The sequence below is a fragment of the Varroa jacobsoni genome, unplaced genomic scaffold (assembly GCF_002532875.2).
Source record: "Varroa jacobsoni isolate VJ856 unplaced genomic scaffold, vjacob_1.0 scaffold_997, whole genome shotgun sequence".
NCBI classification, from domain to species: Eukaryota; Metazoa; Arthropoda; class Arachnida; order Mesostigmata; family Varroidae; genus Varroa; species Varroa jacobsoni.
In genome coordinates this window covers 61,538-81,992 of record NW_019213899.1, presented here as the reverse complement: position 1 = coordinate 81,992, position 20,455 = coordinate 61,538, and the positions used below count along the sequence as shown (strand labels likewise).

The 20,455-nt window shown below is 38.7% G+C and overlaps 1 protein-coding gene across 3 annotated transcripts in view; it reads right to left on the bottom strand.

The window, feature by feature from the left end:
• Positions 1-5,263: 5,263 nt before the first annotated feature.
• The window catches only part of LOC111265658 (oxysterol-binding protein-related protein 9), a 43,589-nt gene continuing 28,397 nt past the window's right edge, over positions 5,264-20,455 (bottom strand). For all 3 annotated transcript variants that reach the window (XM_022842520.2, XM_022842519.2, XM_022842521.2), the window contains 10 exons: positions 16,484-16,558; positions 16,027-16,077; positions 14,780-14,894; positions 13,821-14,084; positions 11,386-11,527; positions 9,887-10,024; positions 9,521-9,689; positions 8,811-9,311; positions 8,398-8,625; positions 5,264-8,216 (listed from right to left, as the gene is read on the bottom strand). In XM_022842520.2, coding sequence (XP_022698255.1) covers positions 8,148-8,216; positions 8,398-8,625; positions 8,811-9,311; positions 9,521-9,689; positions 9,887-10,024; positions 11,386-11,527; positions 13,821-14,084; positions 14,780-14,894; positions 16,027-16,077; positions 16,484-16,558 — 1,752 coding nt within the window. In that variant the 3' untranslated portion in view covers positions 5,264-8,147. The remainder of the gene's footprint in view (positions 8,217-8,397; positions 8,626-8,810; positions 9,312-9,520; positions 9,690-9,886; positions 10,025-11,385; positions 11,528-13,820; positions 14,085-14,779; positions 14,895-16,026; positions 16,078-16,483; positions 16,559-20,455) is intronic.

The window sequence follows — 20,455 nt, the reverse complement described above, 5'->3', positions numbered from 1 at the left end:
AGTGATTTCGCTAGCGTTTGCGGCCGGACTCAACGGCACTGGAACGCGCCCAGAGGATGCAGTCACTTGTGCACGACATCTAGATTACTAGATGTTCGGGTGCATCGTTTTTCGAGTTTATTGTTTTGCTTAGATTGCTTCTCCTTTTGGGCAACATTGGTTAACCGGAAAAAGATTTCACCATATACGGCCTGGGGTCCTATTAGAGGTTAGCGCTTACAATTAATTACACTATACATATATATATATATATATATATATTTTACATTTATTAATTTATTTAAACAAACAAATCAAGAAAAATCAACTTATTATATAGGAAAATATCGCTTAGACAGTAATTCCTGAAGTTGGATTTTCGCACCCACACAAGGCCGCGAGGGCTTAGACTATAATAAAAGCGTTCGAGAAATGTTTTCAATTATCGATATCAAATCATCGACTGGGCTCTTGAACACGTGAAAATCGTGTTCCACGGTTTCCCTAGGTCCCCGACAGGGACACGAAGCTGATAAGCCATCTTTTCGTTCCTCGTCTTCATTGTTTGTTAGGTTGGGCATTCTTGAGAAGCGAATAAACAGGCCACCGTTCTTTTCTTGGCTTCTGCAGCCAATTATTCTAACGTCAGTGCATTGTTCCTGTGGCACAGAAGCAACAAATGAAACAATAGAACCTGCAGCGCCAGTAGGGGCTACCGCTGTGACAGCGACGACTGTAATAGAAATACGACCTGGATTAACGGAAACGGCGATTATTGTGCAAAGGATGAAAGATCGAAATATTATTGCAGTATAAGCTAAAACAATAACAAAAAAGGATACTACACTTTTATTACCACCACTGTGTTAGTTTTTTGTGTAGCCCATTTAAAGTGGAATTCTTAAGTCATATGTATAAACCCTAGGAAATGGCGCAACAATAACTTGACAAGGTACCGTCGTGGAAGGCCGGATGACGCACACCGTGTTTTGTCACACACGAGTAACTTTCGAAGGTGAATTGCCCTTGAGTGCATAATGAAAATTCTCGAAGGTGGAAATAAACGACGAGATTGATCTAGTTGTGATTGATCTAATTCTACAGGTTGAATTGGTAAGGGAAGCTTCAAATCCTTTCTTTAGAGCAGTTTTATACTTTTATCTATTATATGTTTCAGTTCAAATAGATGCCACCAGCTATGATAATACTTACATATCTATGGTAACCTTTTAGCAGGCAATTACTACATTTATTCGTTTTGGAAAAACTTTTTTACGCTACCGTAATAGACAGCGTTTCGACTTCGACTGATATGTAGTTAAGGAAAATTCTAGTAGATGATAATTTCAGCTGAGTGGCAATTTACCTTACCTTCCATAATAGATCCCATTTTCTTGAGCGGTTTGTCGCAATTTCACATAAAATCTGTAGGCACAGAATCACGAAAGTGCAGGAGTAACCCGAAGCGCATTAGAGGCGCAGGTGAAGGGCTGTACTTGCATGAAGCAAAAAACAGAATTTTAGCTATCCAAACTTCCTTTGATCCTAATGAAACATCTTCATTCAAATTAGTTTCAGAACTAAAAAGTTAAGCTTCATGAATTTTTAAAAACGTCTTTTTTACTTTTATTTTATTATTGCTAATTTTTACTTCTTTACAATAACATTATAGTATAGTAATAATAATCTACAGTTGCGAAGTAATGATATTCACTGGTTCGCTGTTCGCCAATTATGTATTTCATCTAACACAGTTTTAATTATAAGGCACACAAAATCTACGAGTTTTCCATAGTGTCATACTTATCAAGTTATATAGTAGATCATATGGGATGTATGGTATACACGAAACATGGATTAATGTTGTATTAATTAATATATTACGTAACATATATGACACTAAGGAGTAATAATCTTTGTAGCTAAAAAGTAATAATAAAATGTTTGAAAACATGTACCAACATAACTATGTCTTTCAAAATATGTCTATTTAATATGGATTTTATGGTTTATTGTTTTTTTTTTTATGTTTATTTGTAAAATATGGCAAGTCATGGAAACAGGTCTTTGGGAATGAGAAACATCAGCGTTTTAGCAGAGCTAGGAGTCAACGTAATGTACTTGTGATTACCGGAGAATCTTAATGCATCTATGCCAGTTTATGTCAAAACGGTCTCCCGGTTAATTAGCAAAGTCCCGAATAATTAGTGAAGCTGGTTGTATTAGCCGTTTCGTAAGTCATGTAATCTATAGCGAAGATCTCGAGTCGAAGCGCTATGAGCAGCAATAACGAACATGGGTTATGCAAATTCACATGGTGAAATGACGACCACATCATATACGAGGCGTGATATACGGGCAGAAATAAAAAATTGCACGGGGGACGACTTACCCAAAAATTGAAGAACATTTGCTCTTCTTGAGGGTTTTCCAACAACAAAATGATAGCTTCCGTCATGAAATAGAGATTCGTTTCATAGCGCGCAAACATTTGTAGCACTCTATATCAAGGTCGGCCAAAGATCAAAAACCTTTGATCGTGCTTGTACCTCGATACACTTCAGCTGATATACCGGCACTGAATACACGGTAGAAATTCAAAGTTTATGTTTAAAAAACTAGTTGAAAACATATGCAGGGTTAAATATCCGGGAACAATTAGGAATTGTTGAAATGTCGTAGAAAGACATTTCAACCTTGTACAGTGAGAAAACACAAGCGTTTTTTTTTACGAAATGCTGAACACTTCCCCGATCCGATCGTCACTGGACACCATTATATACTATTGGCAGACCATATCAGTGAGGTGAATATAGGTGCAACTTCGTAACATTTTAGAGAGCGCATTGAGTGATCCTCATTATAGATCCTCATCTATCACGATAGACATAAGTAAGTTTTAATAACCTTATCTGTTTTACATGAATAATCGATAACTTCCACATGCTTGATTGTCTTGGCTAGCTTAATTTAGCTTAACTATAGGTTCTTCGATGCTTCGAAGGATTCTGTAGATTTATTAAGATGCACCAATGGACGCTAATTGTGCTTAATTAAGTACAGAGCAACACAAAGCCATATAGCTTCCCAAAAAGACCAATTATTTCTCAGGGCCCAATTTATAGTTATAATATGGTCACCCGACGGAAAAGCTCTAGCTTATAATGTCGAATGAGAAAATAGTAAAAACCTACGTTATAACAGCACTACGCCGTACAACTGAATTAGGATATAGGGTTTCCCTATAGTGAGAATATAAGCTAATCGTCCGTGTAGCTGCTACTTAAATAATATGAGATACTTACAGCACATTTTGTTTCTTTGCTTCGAGGTGCTTTTATGCACACGACACAAACTAGAATTTTTGCGTGTCATGAAACATTGATTTCCTCTATACATTGATTACAATATTTACAATATTTATTATGGTTTTTACTGTTTATGTAGGAAAAATGACTTGAGAGTGTGAAAACTGTAACGGAACCCCAGTGCGCTAGACTGAAAATACTAGATGAAATAAATAGATTCCATTTAATGTTATTTCTTCGACTAATCAATGACCAACTTGTATATGTACGTGTACAACGTGTACATTATAGTAATACCAAAATTAAAAGGTTCAACTTAATTACCAAAGCATGCTGACATCGTGCGTACGTCCGTAGTAAACGTACATACAGTACGCTGCAAAACAAGAACGTGGTCACGTAAAAGCTCCTGCCTGCATAAACTGCAAATTAATAAGAAAAGTGAATGGATTCCAAACTTCGAATCGATTTTGAAATTGGGCTTAGCAAACGGCAGTTGATCCTTTCCTTCTGAGTTTAACTGAGAGAAATATCTGATTAGGAAAACTAAACAGTCTCGTCCGAGCTGCCGCAGGCCTAAATAAGTGTGAGTAGCGTAATGCAGGTTGATAATGCACATCTTTTGCGTTGCCATTATAAAAATGCCGCTTTATACGTCTTATGTCTTATATGACTGATAGAAGCTTTGATAAATCAAGTAAGATCGACAGACCGGACAGCCAACTACCGATAGCGTACAGAACTAAGCTCTAACGAGATAGTTTAATTATGCATTGTTCTTCGCCTTCTCCAGAAGAAACGTTTCCCGATTCAAATCCAAGATGATGCGATGTACAAAGCAAAAATTGATGGCTGTATTTGTGTACTAAAAAGAGAAGACATTTATGGTTAGGATAAGCGACGTTTCTACATGCGGATATTGTCGAACACGTGCTTTCGGTCCACACCCGTTACAAAACCAATAGCAATAACTACAGATTTTTTTTTAGACACGCTGCTAGCCTTATGGCTAAGAACTCGTGCGAAATACGTGCTGAATTAGAGTTACAAGCTTAATACACCTATACGAGATAGCTTCAGTGTTCAAAAGGATCGAAATAGCTCTGTTCGAACGCAACTAATCCGCCGAGCTTGCTGATTATAAAGGGTAAACTTTGCTTGGGCAATTCCGGCAGAAATGTGCTACTACATTTGGTCCACATCAAATGATACTGCATTTCAGTACAGGTAGCTCTAAAAATTGATAAAGATATTTAAAAAATTTAATCATAATCTTTCAACAGAAAGTATCGACAAGCGAGGATAAACCCATCGCAGCTTTCATCCGAATTAATGTGCCTGTGTCAGTGAAGCTTATATTTCCTTTGTATTTCGTCAGCCCAGTCTGTCCAATCACGCTTATTACGCATTACTTGTGGAACCCCTAAAAGTTGTGCCATCAAGAGTTACCGCAATCGATCGTCAGAATCCAAAAGTCATTGTAGAAGGGTGGATTCCGGGCGATTTCATTAAAGCAGAGACTTCGCCTAACGGACTGAATTACGTACCTTTAATTGACTTGCATTGGGCTCCACTATCACCAATCAAGTTAAATAATTTAATACTTCTCAAATCTATGCCTCCTCCATAGAGAAATGGTGCTGCTTTGTCCACGATCCACCATTATCCAAGAAACCATATCCGACACGTTTTCCTTATTCATAGCGTGACGCATCCGACTCACTGCTTCTCACCTTGGTGCTGTCAAAAATTCGTAATGTACGCGTTTTTTATTTATTTACTTTATACTGTAATAAAATCATATTCTTTATACTGGACAGTTGTTCACAAACTGCACCGCTAAAGAGAGGTAGGAAGAACTACATTTCTAAGACCGGCATTTTAAGAACATCTTTAACACGAGTAGATTATAATTCCGCGAGCAAATTAAGCCTGTTTTGGCCTACTAGCAACCTAGCAAAACAGCACACTGACTGTTCACACGATTTTTTTGCAAAAAGTTTTATTTTTTAATATTGTTACTATCATAATTATTACCATTATTATTAAATATCTTGTAATTAATAACACAGGTCACTTAAGGCAATGGGTACGAAGATAGCGTAGTACGTCGGGCGTTCCTCACCTTCCCTTCGGTGCGGTTTCCGGGCGTGTCCGGCGACAGTTTCTGCAGGCTGCTTTAACTTTCATACAGTTTTTCCCTATTAGGCTGTTCTCATTTTAATCGCGGATCCTTCTTGGATTGGAGTGCTCTCACGGTAACGGTCTAGTTTCAGTGATCGAACCGTCATAAATCACTAAAGGATAAATCTTTTAAGCAAGTTTAAGCAGTGACCTTACGAACATCGTTCCGAAAATAAGTTTCCTGTTTTGCGCTGCATGAACCATTTGAATGTAAGATGATATGAAAGGTAAACATATTTGCTCTAGCTAGATTCACTGCAAGTTTTGCTCCCCGCATTGTTTTCTTTGGCAGCATATTGTATTGTGCAGTGCCAGTCCTCTGCTTGTTGAATTCCAATACCACACTACGCGAACATGCTGCATGTATTTGTTTAATGAAGATTCATAACAATTACGTATGAGTTTTAAGACTTCAAGTCGACTGGTTTCGTAGTTAGTTTTTCTTTTTTTTTCAAGGTCAATACAACTACGTTTAACTCTATTCACCTATCTCTCTGTTGCTACAGGATTTCTTCTGATTAACTCACGGTTAAACAATCCCAATATCATTCGCTAATGCGATAGGTCGTTTCAGAGTTTCAGCGCTTCGCCAACATTTGGTCTCGCCCACAAAATTGAAGTTCGGTGTGAGCAACCGAAGATAGCGCCTCTATCGACAGCAATCGGCAGTAAATCGGATACGATTTACATGATTTCCATCTATAGAAGGCCAATTTTGATAAATCAAATTCCGCAGAATGTTTTCACACGGTAATTATTATTTGTGTCTTTCTAATAATTGTCATCTCATTATGATTGCTACTTGCAATATATCATTTAGCAGCACATGTTTTCATTTTTCTTGAGTTAATTATTCTTTCTTTCGCTCATTTCTATAGCTTTCTTTTAGTTGTTCAAACGACGATCGGAACCACGAGTTCACACAATTTCACGCCTCCATATCTTATTATATCTCTACGACCCACATCAAATTCGTTACGTTAGTTCTGTCTCGTCCTTACCTAATGGTTAGAATGCCCTCCGTCGTAGCTGTATCGTTAGAACATCGAAAATCTCCAAGTGGTGATTCTACCCGTTCACTATTGTTGTAGTTTTTCCAACTGCACGCGAATCTTTTCCGCTATGGCATCTTTAATTGGAGCCCACAATCATTGCCGGACGCCCCATTTCTCCGAAACGTTTCACATAAACAGAAACATAAGGGCTCCTTTAAAGACCTTTCTCAAAGAAAGCCACCGGCACGCAAGCCCTTGACGTAGTGTAAGCTTTGGCCTACCAGCTTCGTACAAGGCTTATCTGTCCATTCCACTTGTACATTAACCGATTGCGTCTTTTTATTCTTATTATGTTGCGCCTACTATATATTTGTTACATCTTTAAACTACGAATAATCATTGATCTATTAATCTATGGGCTGAACCCATTAATTTTTGGTCCACTTCTTGCCCATTCTTTTAACGAACGGATGTGACTGTGGTAATAAAATGTTTTTCTTGCCCTTTTCCTGTCTGCAAGTTCCGCTCATAGAGAACATATGTTTTCGTTACGTAGCATTTGCTCCTACGCTTCAACACGCTACTGGTACAGCATTTAACATATGCATTTAACCGTGCGATTTCCTTATTATTTACTTCCTATTCCGTAAGCGACTCCAGTCTGCGTGTCAAATGCAGACACTCTACATATTTGTTCGGATGTAGCTCCTATCCGAATTCACGATTCCCACTGGTTCTGCTGTGACACGTACTACGTACTAAGATCCTTCCTCTCTCTCGGAACTAAGAATCGTTTTGGTATCTATATAAGATCACTTTTTCATTAATTTTTAAAACAAGTACTTTTTTCCTTCTTGGTGACTATGAACCTTTTCTTATTGCTTCTGTTCTCAACGCAAATCAACATTGGAAATCGAAAAAGTAGACCTTTTTTTCTCAGCGTCCTGTTTAATAGGAGTGCCAATATTACAATATAATAGTTCATTGTTAAGAGTTGCAGTTTTGTAGCTTCATGAGAGAGATAACCACCCAAAAAAGATTCAAAAAAAGCTGAAGGTTCAGCACCAAAGCGGCGCAGCAAAGGGAAACGGAAAGTAGCACCTTGTGGAGTTCGTTTTATGACAAGTCACTCTTGTAAAACATCGATCTTTTGAAACATTGTATATATATGTATATACAAACGGAAATTTCAGTTCGTCTTGATATTTACTAATTATAACCAACTACTTCGCTATCATTCCTTAATGTGTATGAGTAAGGGCTGTATTTTTTGTACAGAAAAGCCAAAGCCGTTAAGGTATCGCCCAACAATAACATCTACAGTTATTTAATTTTCCTATAGAAGCGATCACTGGCCCTGCGCTTCTGTCACCTGTTTTCGACGGTTTCGTGCATTTGTATATTTATCTGTCAACTTCTAAACAGCAGGCATTCTCCAGAAAGCCCTTGTATACAGCCACGCTGGCGTTTTAAGCTGGTTATGTTTACCATTACTCCATTCGGAAACAAGATCGATGAAGTTACGTGTCTCCTGTTACCGGTACGGCTGATATTATTCCAGTTGATCAAAGTGCCATCTCTGCTTTGCATGTAGTCGGCAATGGAGAAACGTACTTGAGCTTCATCATGTGCTTTAGCGGTAGTACCATTGTTATAGCGTCAGGTTCGCTAAAGGCTAGAACTACCGCCCGACTAACCGCTTTTCAAGAGAGTTTCTGTATACCCAATTGTCGCCCTTCTCACTGAACAGCTGCAAATGAATTGGTAAAGGAAAATCGGTCAACGAAAAGAGAGATCTAGGGCTACCATTAGGTTTGTAGCTGTAGTATCTGGGCTGAAAATAACAAGGAACAATAAAATGCGAATTTACGAATGACAAAGACTCAATGTTAGACGTTTTGAACAAATAGGACATCTCTGTAACAACTTACCCGCTGCCGCCAGGGTCTTCCTGACTCGCTTCGCTGTCGGGCCTCATCTCGTTGCCGCTGTTCAAGGAAACTCTTATGTTCCGTCGCCCTGTCGACATTGCCTTCACGCAAGTTGTAGGTAACGTTCATCCATAGTCGCCGAGATTCGTATGAAAGTGTCTCAACAGCTGGCCGCACTTGTTTTTTAATTGTCGGCGTCGTGTGTGGATTGAAGAACTCAAAGGTCTCCTAAAGCATAATCGAAATAAGCAAATTATAATATTAATAATCTGCAAAACTTGACAAATACCCTAAATCGGAAAAAAACAAGAAGATCATTAGTCAATTCCATAAAAAAGTATTTTTTCATTTTAACAAGCTACGAAATCACTGCCTTAACCATTTTTTAGTTCAGATTCGATAAGATCTCCTACCCCTGTCTCCACATTTTTTGCTGTCATCACGTCATTCCACGCCCCCTGTATCTGTAGGAACGGCTGGAGTGTCTTGCTGGGGTCTGTCTGCGGCCGGAAAATCATCCCTTTAAGCTGATGTTTCTTACCACCAAACGTCGGTTTCGTAAGAAAGTCAATTTTTGCGTTGTAACCGGTTTTCGAACAATTGATCGTAACTTCACCTCCCAACTCTACCCACGGCACTCCGAGTATCGACCGCGCGTACGCTGATGGAAAAGTACAGGTGTACTCTTCGTCGAATCGCTGAAAGCTTATGCAGCCTTGGCCAACGTTGTGTACTGCAACGGATAATCCGAGAAATTTGCTTTTCGTCCAGATGTGGGCGGAGCACGTAATGCCCTTAGACGCACACTCGGCGTAGAAGGCACTGACGGGTGGATGATGAGATACCTGTTCAGCCACAAACGTCACGTCGTCTTCAGCTGCCCATGGGCACGGGCCATCGCTAGCTGCCTTTCGCTGTAATTCCACGTGATCATTACCCCACATTGACAGTTTGATTAGAATATGCAGCTTATCCGTTGATGATGTCCTCGAAAGTATATACCCGAAAGTATACTAAGTTATGTATAACTCTAACGGAATCACCATTAATTATCACACTAACTCATCGGGTGTCTATATAAGACTATGCGAAGAACTATTAAAAGCTACTATATGATCCGGACCTCTGCAATATTCGGCGAAGGCAAAGCATAGTGGCATTTGAAGATCTCGCCCAAAATCGGATTATATGGTTTCTTGGCTACTTCGGCGTTTCGGCCCGCGTGGAACGCAGACAAGTACCACCGGACCACTTCTACCATTCGCTTTTCAGCTGTGTCCTGATCCACGATACTGTAAAAAGAATTTATAAGCCAATATAATTATGCATTTACTGTAAGGATTAGCATAACATGGTCTGCGAAAGTATAGGGCTATATCCGACGCGGGTAGAATATTTACTTACTATTACAGTAATCCAGATTCTTTTTGAGAAATGACAATTGCTCGAGAGACTGTATTTAATAATATATAAAAATCTACGCACTCACCTTGCAAAGAGATCAGCATGTGAAAAGAAATCGGCGTACATTTCGAGCAGCGACCGCCGCTCAAGGATGAACGTTGGTAATGTAACCTTAGTAAGGTCCATTCCAATGCGGACCTGCGATACTAAGTGCGACAATACGCTGGCACAAATAATAAAATATAACACAGTTCAATTAGGTAACATTTGAAGGAGTAAAAGGGTAATATCAATAGACCTATATATTCTGAATTCATTCATCGTGTTTTTCCTCCTTTGTAGAGACAGATAGCCGATGATGATCCAAGAAGTCGGTGCTTCTCTGGATTGCAACGACATCGCAGCGGATTTCGAATTTGCCGCGCTTAGGTCATACTAGCCTCCGCTTCATACATAGGAAATGCATAATAGCGTAAACGAAAATGCCCTAAATACCTATATGTAAGAGCTTATCTTTTTGTCTGCCGAGTACAAGTTGAAAATTTAATTGCACAATATAGTCACGATGGTCATTGCAGTAACCAGGGTACCAGTTTAAAAAGCTTAAAAAAAAGACTAAAGGCTTATTAAGTGTAATCTTGGAGTGCTATAAAGGAAATATGAGGCGCAACAATAAAGCTGGTAAAAGCTGCAAGACATGAGATTCACTTGATAAAAATGGATTGCGGAGCCATATCTGACAGAAAGATTCGTTCCATTAGCTTTCTTGCGGGGAATATCTCCACTATGCCTCAAGGTGAAAGTCAAATGTAATGACCGTTTTTGGTAGAGTAACGCACTGCTATTTCTGGAGACAAAACACCGACTTTTTAAGGCAGCGTGTTTGCACCTTGGTCCACTTGCTTTATTGTAATCAATCAAAAGGAACAATTTTCATTGTTGTTTTTAATTACTGCTCCTCACCACATCGCTATGCCAAAATGGCTTGAAATATTGGAAACTTCAATTAATTTTTCCGAAAAAGCCCTTGAAGACATAATTTTGTTTTCTTGTATGTTATTGTTGCATATAATTATTTTTTTGCTATGTATTTTGTACCATATCTCTTAGGTACTCTTGAAATTTGAATATCAGTTGTTAGTTTCCTTCTTCTTGAAATGCTTGAGCAAGCCCCTATGAATATTTTCGTTGATTATACATTATATTCATTATTTGCTCCGTAATAGCATATTGGGTAACGCGTTTGCGTGCTAAACTTAAGGATACGTAGTTGTTTAGCTTGTAACCTAGCGTAAATACACTTAATTTCGTGCTAGTGAGAACTAGCCGTCTGAAATAATGCCTAACGGTCAAAGCACCGGACCTAAAACATGAAGATATAATCTTATATATGTCCAATGGCTAGTATGAGTTCAGCGCGAAAAACTTGAAATCCGTTGCTAGTAAGGTAGTGACCATGAAAAATTTGTTATTACAGCAATGAGTTATGTCTGCTCGAAACGAAAACTAAAAAGATGCTTACCTATGAAGTCCAATTTTCATTGTTCATGTTCATGTAACCAGAGGACTGACAAGTTCATTTACCTATAATTGGCGTTCGAGTCGGCAGGTTCGGACTGGTCCTCATAGAGTTGATCGAAATCACTTGGGGTCATATATGACGGCGCTTCAGGCGGCGGCTTGAAAGGTACAAATTCATCGGCCGAAGGTTCACAGATTGCAGAATCTACAATCAAAAGAAAATATGAATAACTTTTTCGGTTAATAATGCCAGTAGCCTATGTCATAATGATTTCCCTTTATTTATCGTTAGCGTCGAATAAGTTACAAGTATAAAAGGTCATATTTTACTCGCGGTACCATTACTACTAGCTAGTAGCTCTTTAGGTGAACACCTTTATGTAAGTTAAAAACCTCTTCGAACGAATATTTTTCTCCAGTTGGTGAAGATTAGGTTCACAAATGCGCACCGGACGCAAATTTAACACATTTACCTAGCTATGGACCTAATATACTGGCTGAGTTTGAACGTCATCGGAGACATAACGATTTTCAATGGGAGAAAATTATCTGTTCAAAAAGGAATTCTTCTATTACGAATACTACCATTACAGTTCCTACCACGAAAGCATGGACCTTATATTATTTGATTTTATGCAGATATTACGTAAATTGATGAGATAAACACAATTCAACTATGCCTCTTGAGCATGTGTTGTGTCTTAACCACTTCGCAAACGCAAAGCAATACTCCTCAATTAATGAAATAAACAGTTAACAGCCGTCCGCGTTTCGTGAAGGTCATCACAGGTTAATAAAAAAGCTTCGAAACTTATGCCACTAACTCTGAATGGCATGGTCACGAATAATTTATGGAAGAACTCAATCCAAAATTGCAGTCTCGCAATTAAGGTGACAAAAACTTAAAATTACGCGCAGTGTAATTTCAGATAAGCAGCATTCAAGTCGAGCATACAGAATCATCGATGAATGTGAACAGCAGATACCCCTTGTATGACTTTGAACCTATACATGAGACGCACCAAAGTAAAGAATGGCCAATAACGCTTTTTCTCAGGGAGTCTACCTAAGTGGCCGAATTATAGTAAATATATGATGCCAAGTAAATTATTAACTTTTCTTATTTTTATAGTTTCGTAAAAAGGAAACAACATTATTTTAGATTTTAGATTTTTTGTTAAAAACATAGTTTGTTTCTACTAATGGCTAAATACCAACGTGCTTTCCACTCCATCGCTAAGAACGTATTTAGGCAAATTCAGTTACTAAGCCTTATACGATCGTATTCTTAATGGAATCGCTATATAATCAAACGAAAGATAGTCCCGGCCTGTTGTTGCAACTTTTAATATATCGAACGCTCAATACGTTCACAACTCGAAGTGAAAACACAATTCATCACCCCCATTCCATACTTCACAGGCAAAAAGTCTGCTCTTTCACTGTTCAAGTTAAGGCTACTTCGCGTCTGAATCATTCGTTGTACCTTTTTTAGTCGCGTTTTTTGTTTTTTCCGCCTTTTTTTGTTTTAGTTTCACTCGAAATTACTGCGCTAAGTTCGCTAGCCACTTACAGGGTAATTAATGGCGGCAAAGAACATTTAAGAAGTTAACTCACGCTTCGTCTCCTATGGTGTTCCGGTGCCACCTTAGTTTCTATAGCCATCTTAACGCCACTGGATCTGTGATGTATTCACATGAGCGAAATGAACATGACGTTGCATTAAGTTAATTATTTACTTATTAGGAGTGAGCGCATTTTACCACTGCCGCTGGCTCACTGTCACACTTGCAATGTTATAGCTGTCAACCCACGTACAACATGTTATAAGATCCACCGTCAAGGATCCTATATGATGCCAAAAGTAATAATTTTGTATTCTTAGTTTGCCTAGACACGAGGACGTGGCACTGCAGGAAACACATACGTGACAGCAACAATATATACGACAGTATAAAAAAAATAACGGCACTAAGGATTGCCGCATGCAAAAGTTGTATCCAGATACCGCTGCCGTACAGCATTTGTAAAGAAATGGACACCTTGCGTATTACATGCGTGTACGCCAAATCCCCGAATTTTTGTCAGTACTTGACAGATATTTTTGACTTGAACATCGTCTGTTGTGTGTAGACCTAGGTTAGGTTATGTTTTTTAACACTGTATCGTAAACAAGTGGAAAAGACAACGATGGCTGATTTTCCGGGCAGACGTACGTATTCAGATAAAAAGGTGAGTGCGCAGGTAGCCTAGGAATAACTGATGTGTTAGACAAGGAGCGAATTTGGCATAATTAATGTAATCCACGTTTATTCGACAGCGAACTTTGGAATGAAAGTCACCGAGCCGAACTTCACAGTCAGTCACTTGAACGCATTACATTTTCCTAATCAACTTTACATGCCTTTATGATTAGTGAACCCGAATACTTTAGCTGTCAGGTTCGGAGTCGAATAAATGCAAATATGCTTAGATTACCCGATCTACGAGATACTCACTTTCGGACGGACTGTTGACCATGTGGTGATTTTTTGCGGAGGTCACGCGGCTGTTGTTCACGTGACCCTCTTTGCGACTTTTTCGGAACATCTCGCCCTGATCGTCTTGGATGAGGCTGTCAGCGGCAGAACCTTTGTGATGGGGTTCCGAAGGGGTCTCTGTACCTTCGGTGGCTTCGCTCACCGCGTCTTCGAATGCGTCGAAGAAATCGTCTGAATTCTCTTCGACACTGTCCTCTGATGAAGAATATGAAGTTGCTGGAACTATAGCCCAACCCGGAGACTAGAGTAAGTTGAAAAACTTAGCAGACAACCGCTGACGGTAGCGCTACTTGAGTACATAGTGCATGTTTTGAGTAGATATTCCAGTAATATTCCTTTCTACTTGTGAGTATATTCTCTCTTGGATGACTCTCGCCCCGGAATGCCTCATAACTTGCGGCAGCGTATATTTATGTGCAGTTCCTTGACTAGATTTAACTACATATACTCTTAACAGAAAGTTCTTCTGCTACATAAAAGTTCTACCCGTACAAACTCAAAGTACTCAGAGTTCTCCCACGAAAGACACACTATAGATGCACTTAAATCATCTAGATAAAAGAATATTATAGGAGTCTAATTATCAACCTCTTTTTTATCGCAATTAAGATTAAATAGCCTTTTTGGAATTTTATCGCCGATGATCAATATCAGTTTTAGTGTGAAGCAGTTTGAACCAGCTATTGCTTGTCCATGTACGTACACTCATTGCTTGTCGTGATATGCACTCTGTATACATAATACTGCCCCATTACAGATGGCTAGTTCGCCGGTCTCAAGTATGAGCCATTAAATTTAGTTTGCTTTACGAATTATAAAGAGTACCTAGGGACCATTTCCTAAAGCAAAACATTTATCGTTACAACTACGAATTGAACAGTTTAGCTACTTAAAAAGGCATCAAATACGTCGCTTACCTGAGGAATTAAAGGCGGAAATTTGTAGTGATTCAGTGGGCGATCGTAAGCTTTGTAGGGAACCTCCGTTAGCATCCAAAGGCTCGCCGCAGGCACTGGATACTTCTGCTGTATTCTGCATCACCAAATAATAGCAATTGAGAATATTATCGACGCTATTAGATGTAAGAATAGGCTTTTCCTGGTCCTAACAGTTCATCATGCGTACATCCATTAATAAATAGTGCTGCATAGAAGACGGCATTTTCTGTAAAGTAGAACCTTACTAAGGAAAAGAACGACTGCATCTCTTCTGAATGAACTATTTATTTCGAGTGGATTGCAAAACATTAATATTTTTTCTATATATTGCATTTTTTTATATATTTTGTATTTCAATCGTTGATAATTCAACGGAAGACAGAACCCTTCGCCAAAATTTGCCTTGGCTGAAATTCTACCGATATCAATATGTTGCGTTGAGTTTTCATATTTCAAAGCAGTTCACCAGAAACTTACTATAAGCCTTGTTTGGGTTACGCGATTAAATCGCCCAATTGATAAAACCGGCCGAGCGTTCAGTTGCGAATGACTATATGAACAATGTAATTTTAGCACCGCACGAATGTAACCTCTGCCCATCAGGTTACTCGGCCGGTTAAATAACGGCTACGAAATGAATGGGGGTTTACAACGCGGAGGTTCCGCCCGGTTTTTGAGGCCATTAGTCGATTCCCGTTTTGTGTTTCACTATTGGGCTCGTATGATGGCAGTAGCAAAATAAATAGGGGCAAAAGTGCCTATTTATAAAGAAAAGCAAATGTTTAGTTAATCAATCGTCAAAACATACAGTGCCGAACATATGAAAGTAAAATGCTACCAGCCCATTAAATCTGAATAGAGCAATCACATTACATAGATTATTCCAGAGGAGCAAACCAACAGACCAGTACGATAGATACAAATCTCTGGTACTAGATATAATAGATACGTAAGTAAGGTTTTTTCAATTAGCTCATTATTACTAGTTGGACAACATCATGTCGAAATATTTCTAAATACAAAAGGCGTTGTGCGTATTTACGGATGTTTTTCACTTATTTCAGCTCAAAAGATCTGCCTGACAGAGTGGTAAAGTTGCTGACTTGATTTAAACAACGAACGGACTTCTGCGTCAAGCAACACTTTCTTGAACAGCAAGTTCCCAAAGAGACATTGCTTTATTTTTGACTCGCGTATAGCTTATTCGAGTCGCTTTAAACATTTACCTTTGCTATTTGTAAAGATACAATTGAGTGCTTCACCGTTTCCAGGAATCTCTGAAATTAGATAATTCAAATAGAATATATGAAGATAAACGCAACGGCTGGCAAAAATCAGGACCTAAAACTTAATAATTTTCGTGAGCATACTTTTAAATACCATAATGGAATATAGATTCTAGCCTAAGCATATACTACAAGCAAGGTACCTACTAATTAGTTGATTATATAGATGAAAATTGGTAGTCACAATATTAAGTCATGATATGTTTGCAGGTTTGGCGTTTTTTTTTAATCATAAAGATTACTTTCAGGCTAATAAAACCAAAGATCAGGAATCAAGGATCAAAGAATCAGAATATAATTAAATTAGTTATCATGAACTAAAAATATTTTTTATATCGATGACTCAAGACTTCCAACAACAACATTTGAAATCAATGATCAGTAAACAATTACTCACGTTGGCTTTTGCGCAGACACCCTCGAGATGTAGGCGCTCTTTTTCGTCCAGCGATTCCGTTCGTTGCTGAAGCTTCTGTAACTCGTATAAAAATCATTGGTACATAATACGTCAAAAACTGAATCAGAATAAATCGTAAACCGCCACTCAAACTTAGCACTCTTCAATAGGCGCATGTAACCATATTAGAATCTATGAAGAAACCAGATGAAACTAATGGTGCATTTCCTTCGCGAAGCCTAAAAATGACCTGAGTTACTAAGCAGTACTCATTAGCCGCTGTGTAAGATTATCTCGTTCAATTTTTTATATACTGTATGTAGCGAACATGGTAGCGCATTGAGAAATCGATCAAAGCCTTCTTTGCTCTGATTTATAGGTTGGATAATAAGAAAAAACGACGAAATGAGTAGGCAGTGCTGAGGAAAATTGCCATAAATTGTTGAATGAGTATCAACGGAGTGTCTGTTCGATCTTGACATTCCGCCGATAATTATCCAAAAAGCCGAAATGAGTGATGGACACTTTTGTAGGTGCTTTAATCGAACTCAGCGGGTCTGGTCGATTTCGCTAAACGATCCGTCCGAGAAAATCCCTTCTGCTCAAAAAATGCAGATGGAGGAAACACATAAACAAGCGCGACCTTTAAAACGAAAGAAATGCATCCTATGTTACTGCAGGTAGCTGCTTTTAAGAGTTTCGAGTTGACAGTAATTACCAGTTAGTCGTGTGTTCGTTTCGGAAGAATACTGGCAAACTTCATACGAGTTAGATTGAAAATTGCGTTTCTCGAAGTAATCAAGAAGCCTTATGCCAAGCTCCTGTATCGAAATGAGCAATCACTGGTACACGTCGAACGAGCCACCCTTGATTTCATTCGATTAAATCGATACATATTTGACAACATAAAACCATCTGAGAATAAATCAGCCCATGTTGATTTATTGCTTCAAATATAAAAGCAAACTGCTTTCGCGACTTTAACAAGTATAAAGTACAAGAAATAATTCATTCCATTCTTGTATGAATCATGGGAAATTTCTTGTTAGTATCGTGGGCAAAAAGACCATTGTCCGAGAACGGAATAATCACAATACCGATCCGGGGCTTATGTGATGTACACTCAGCGAGCTACCTTGTGCCAAATCTCTGTGAGAACAAAAGGCTACTATAGAACATTGACGTCGATCATTGATCTAGAGCTTTCCAACACCCTATATCAGTATGTTAAATAAAAAATGAGATTCAAATCAGTTGTTGGCTACTTTGCATTAATCGTCCCATTACCGGTATTAGGCAAATTCTACATAGATCAACGACGCACAGGTTAGTTGATCCAGAATTAGCGTTTACGGTAGAAACAAACCTGATGTCAGTCGCGGAACACATGGGGAATACCACAGGCATTTGCGCTTCGTAAAAGCGTCCTTCGAAAATATGACCACAATCGAGCTACAGACTACAAGCCTGTAAAAATTCCGTTGGTTATGAACACTGCAAGCTGCTACTGTCGAAGCTCTAATAAACGAGAAATTTGTTTTTTGTTTTTTAATTGTTCATTGGCCTTTTATAGTCCGCTTGCGTTGGGTTATACGAATGGAGTGTCTCAGTGACTGAGCAGTAATAACGCCTTTAGCTGCTAAATTTACAGACATGAGATAAGGTAATTTAGGTTGGAAACAGGGCGTAGACATGGTTCATTTGGCACTGAAAGGATCGAAGCGTCTGAAGCCATGCTTAGCGGCAATAACCACCAGATATAAAACTTCAAAGATTTATCTATCAGGCTGTAACAAGAAAATCCGACCGACTATGAAATCGAATAACCTTTTAACTAAATGGACTAGAATAGTGATTTTCAATTAATGTGTTAGAGGTAACTTCTTTTATTTGACCCACTTGTCCCGGCGCTCAGGCGCCTCCTGGTCTACAACCATTTGCGTTACCATATATAATTTTGTTTTTATTTATGGCTTGTCGATATATATATCGATAGCAGGATATGCTTGCCCACCAGTTACCCTTTTCAGGTCTACCAAAGAAATAAAGTTAGAGGACTGCATTCATTTTTTTAATTTCACTGGGTATCTCATACTAGCAAATGTCCCTAAAGTCCATTGCATGTGCTACCATCAGCTTACGCCCGAACCCATTTGATACTGCCACCGGACTTAACTTCTTTCCAGGGCGACGCCATTGTCTTGCCTTGTCCCTTTCCGGCTGACGGCACAGATTAAACTATGTCTTGTCTATGATGACCATATATTAGGTGGGTTAATTTACGTTAATTGAAGTTGCGTAAACTGCACGTAGAATACACCGCGCATGCTTCAAACTGGCCAGGAGACTATTCACGGAGAAGTAATTTTTTACTCAGTTTTTACATTTTTGGTGTGTGGCTGATACTTTCATTCAGATCTGTTTTCGTGAAAGACTTTGCGACAATGCATTATTGTCTTATGTGTTTCAATATCTGGTCACCTGCTTGCAATTCCTCAATACTCCACTCTCCGTTCTCGAAACGTTTGTACCATTTACGTATTGTGCTTTCAATGAAAACCTCCTTGCCTAATATCTTTACTAATTTTCGGAGCGCACATCGCTCTTACTCACAAAAACTTGACCGCTAAGCGTTTCTTTTCGAGATTAAAGTATTTTTTCTCTTCGAAGAGTAGTCTCAATTGGTTTTTACTCGCCAGTTTCTAGAGAACTGGAGTGCTTACCAGGTAGAAGCCGTCTGATAGTCGCGGGTACTTAAATTTTAAATTGGTTTGTAACGACGAAGATTTTATAATGTAAATAACGTGGCACTTGTCCATCACGTATGTATAGTTCACGAAATGAAGTTCACGCAATTCTCAGCCAATAATTTGCCATATGAAAGTTTAATAGTTGTTGATGTTTTTTATGTGCCGTTCAAGACGATGATGTCGAAATTAAAGTCGCGGACTGGCAAGTCATTACAGCTTGTAGTAAGTCGAGTTTAGAGAAAGCTGCAGGCTGTCGCATGAGGTGAGGTTGCGATTTCCACGTTCGGTAAAATCTCACAATGATCTTTCGACGAGGAATTAAACACTTCAACATTCACGTCCAGACTTCAACTCAAGAGGGAATTTAATGTAAATTATTATTACAATTGAAACGTTGAAACAAAATATTTGCTCATTGTCAGGCCATTTATGAGCTCACTGAACTTGCCTAAAATCGTCGTAAAAAAAAAACACTGTTTTTGACCTACATTAAAAACCTCCATTTGTTGCTTTTAAAGATTAGATTAAACGATATCAACCATTGTATATATCAAACGTGCTTTACCGATAAATCAGTCATTTGACAATTCCTGCTGGTATTAAATTGAACTAAATTGATAATCAAAACCATATGCTTTTCTCACTATTTTTTCATTCCCTTCATTGCACGTAATTTCCATTGCTATCCTATTTCACTACAAAACGTAGTTAACATTGTTCGTCGTGGAAAATCGTTTTGTCTTCCTGCGCAGGGATTTAAACGTAGTCTGCAATGCTATATATATACATATATATCATATTAGCAATGACTCAGCATGTTCTACGAATACACATGCACATCTCACTAATGTGTGCTTTTTTGATTGCAAACTTGATTTTTCTACTATTGTTTCCCTATGTCGCTTTCTCCGTGTCATTTCCTAAGCGTAATACCTAGCGGACGCCTCGAGTGGTCGCAACAGGTCACATCGCTACGATCGCGAGCAGCAGCAACAGAACTAACGGCTCAACCACCATCGGCACAGCCTTCGTCGGTATGATCAGAAACAAAATGACATCACATTCAGCATTGCAACGTTTAGAACTATCACAATAGACGCGGCACCAAACCGATAGAATAGTGTATCGCTACGCCATCGACATTCATAGCGCGAAAACGTTACGGGACGCGTCCGAATAAACCTATCATTAAACCACAGTCAACGTCGAAAATTCAATCACA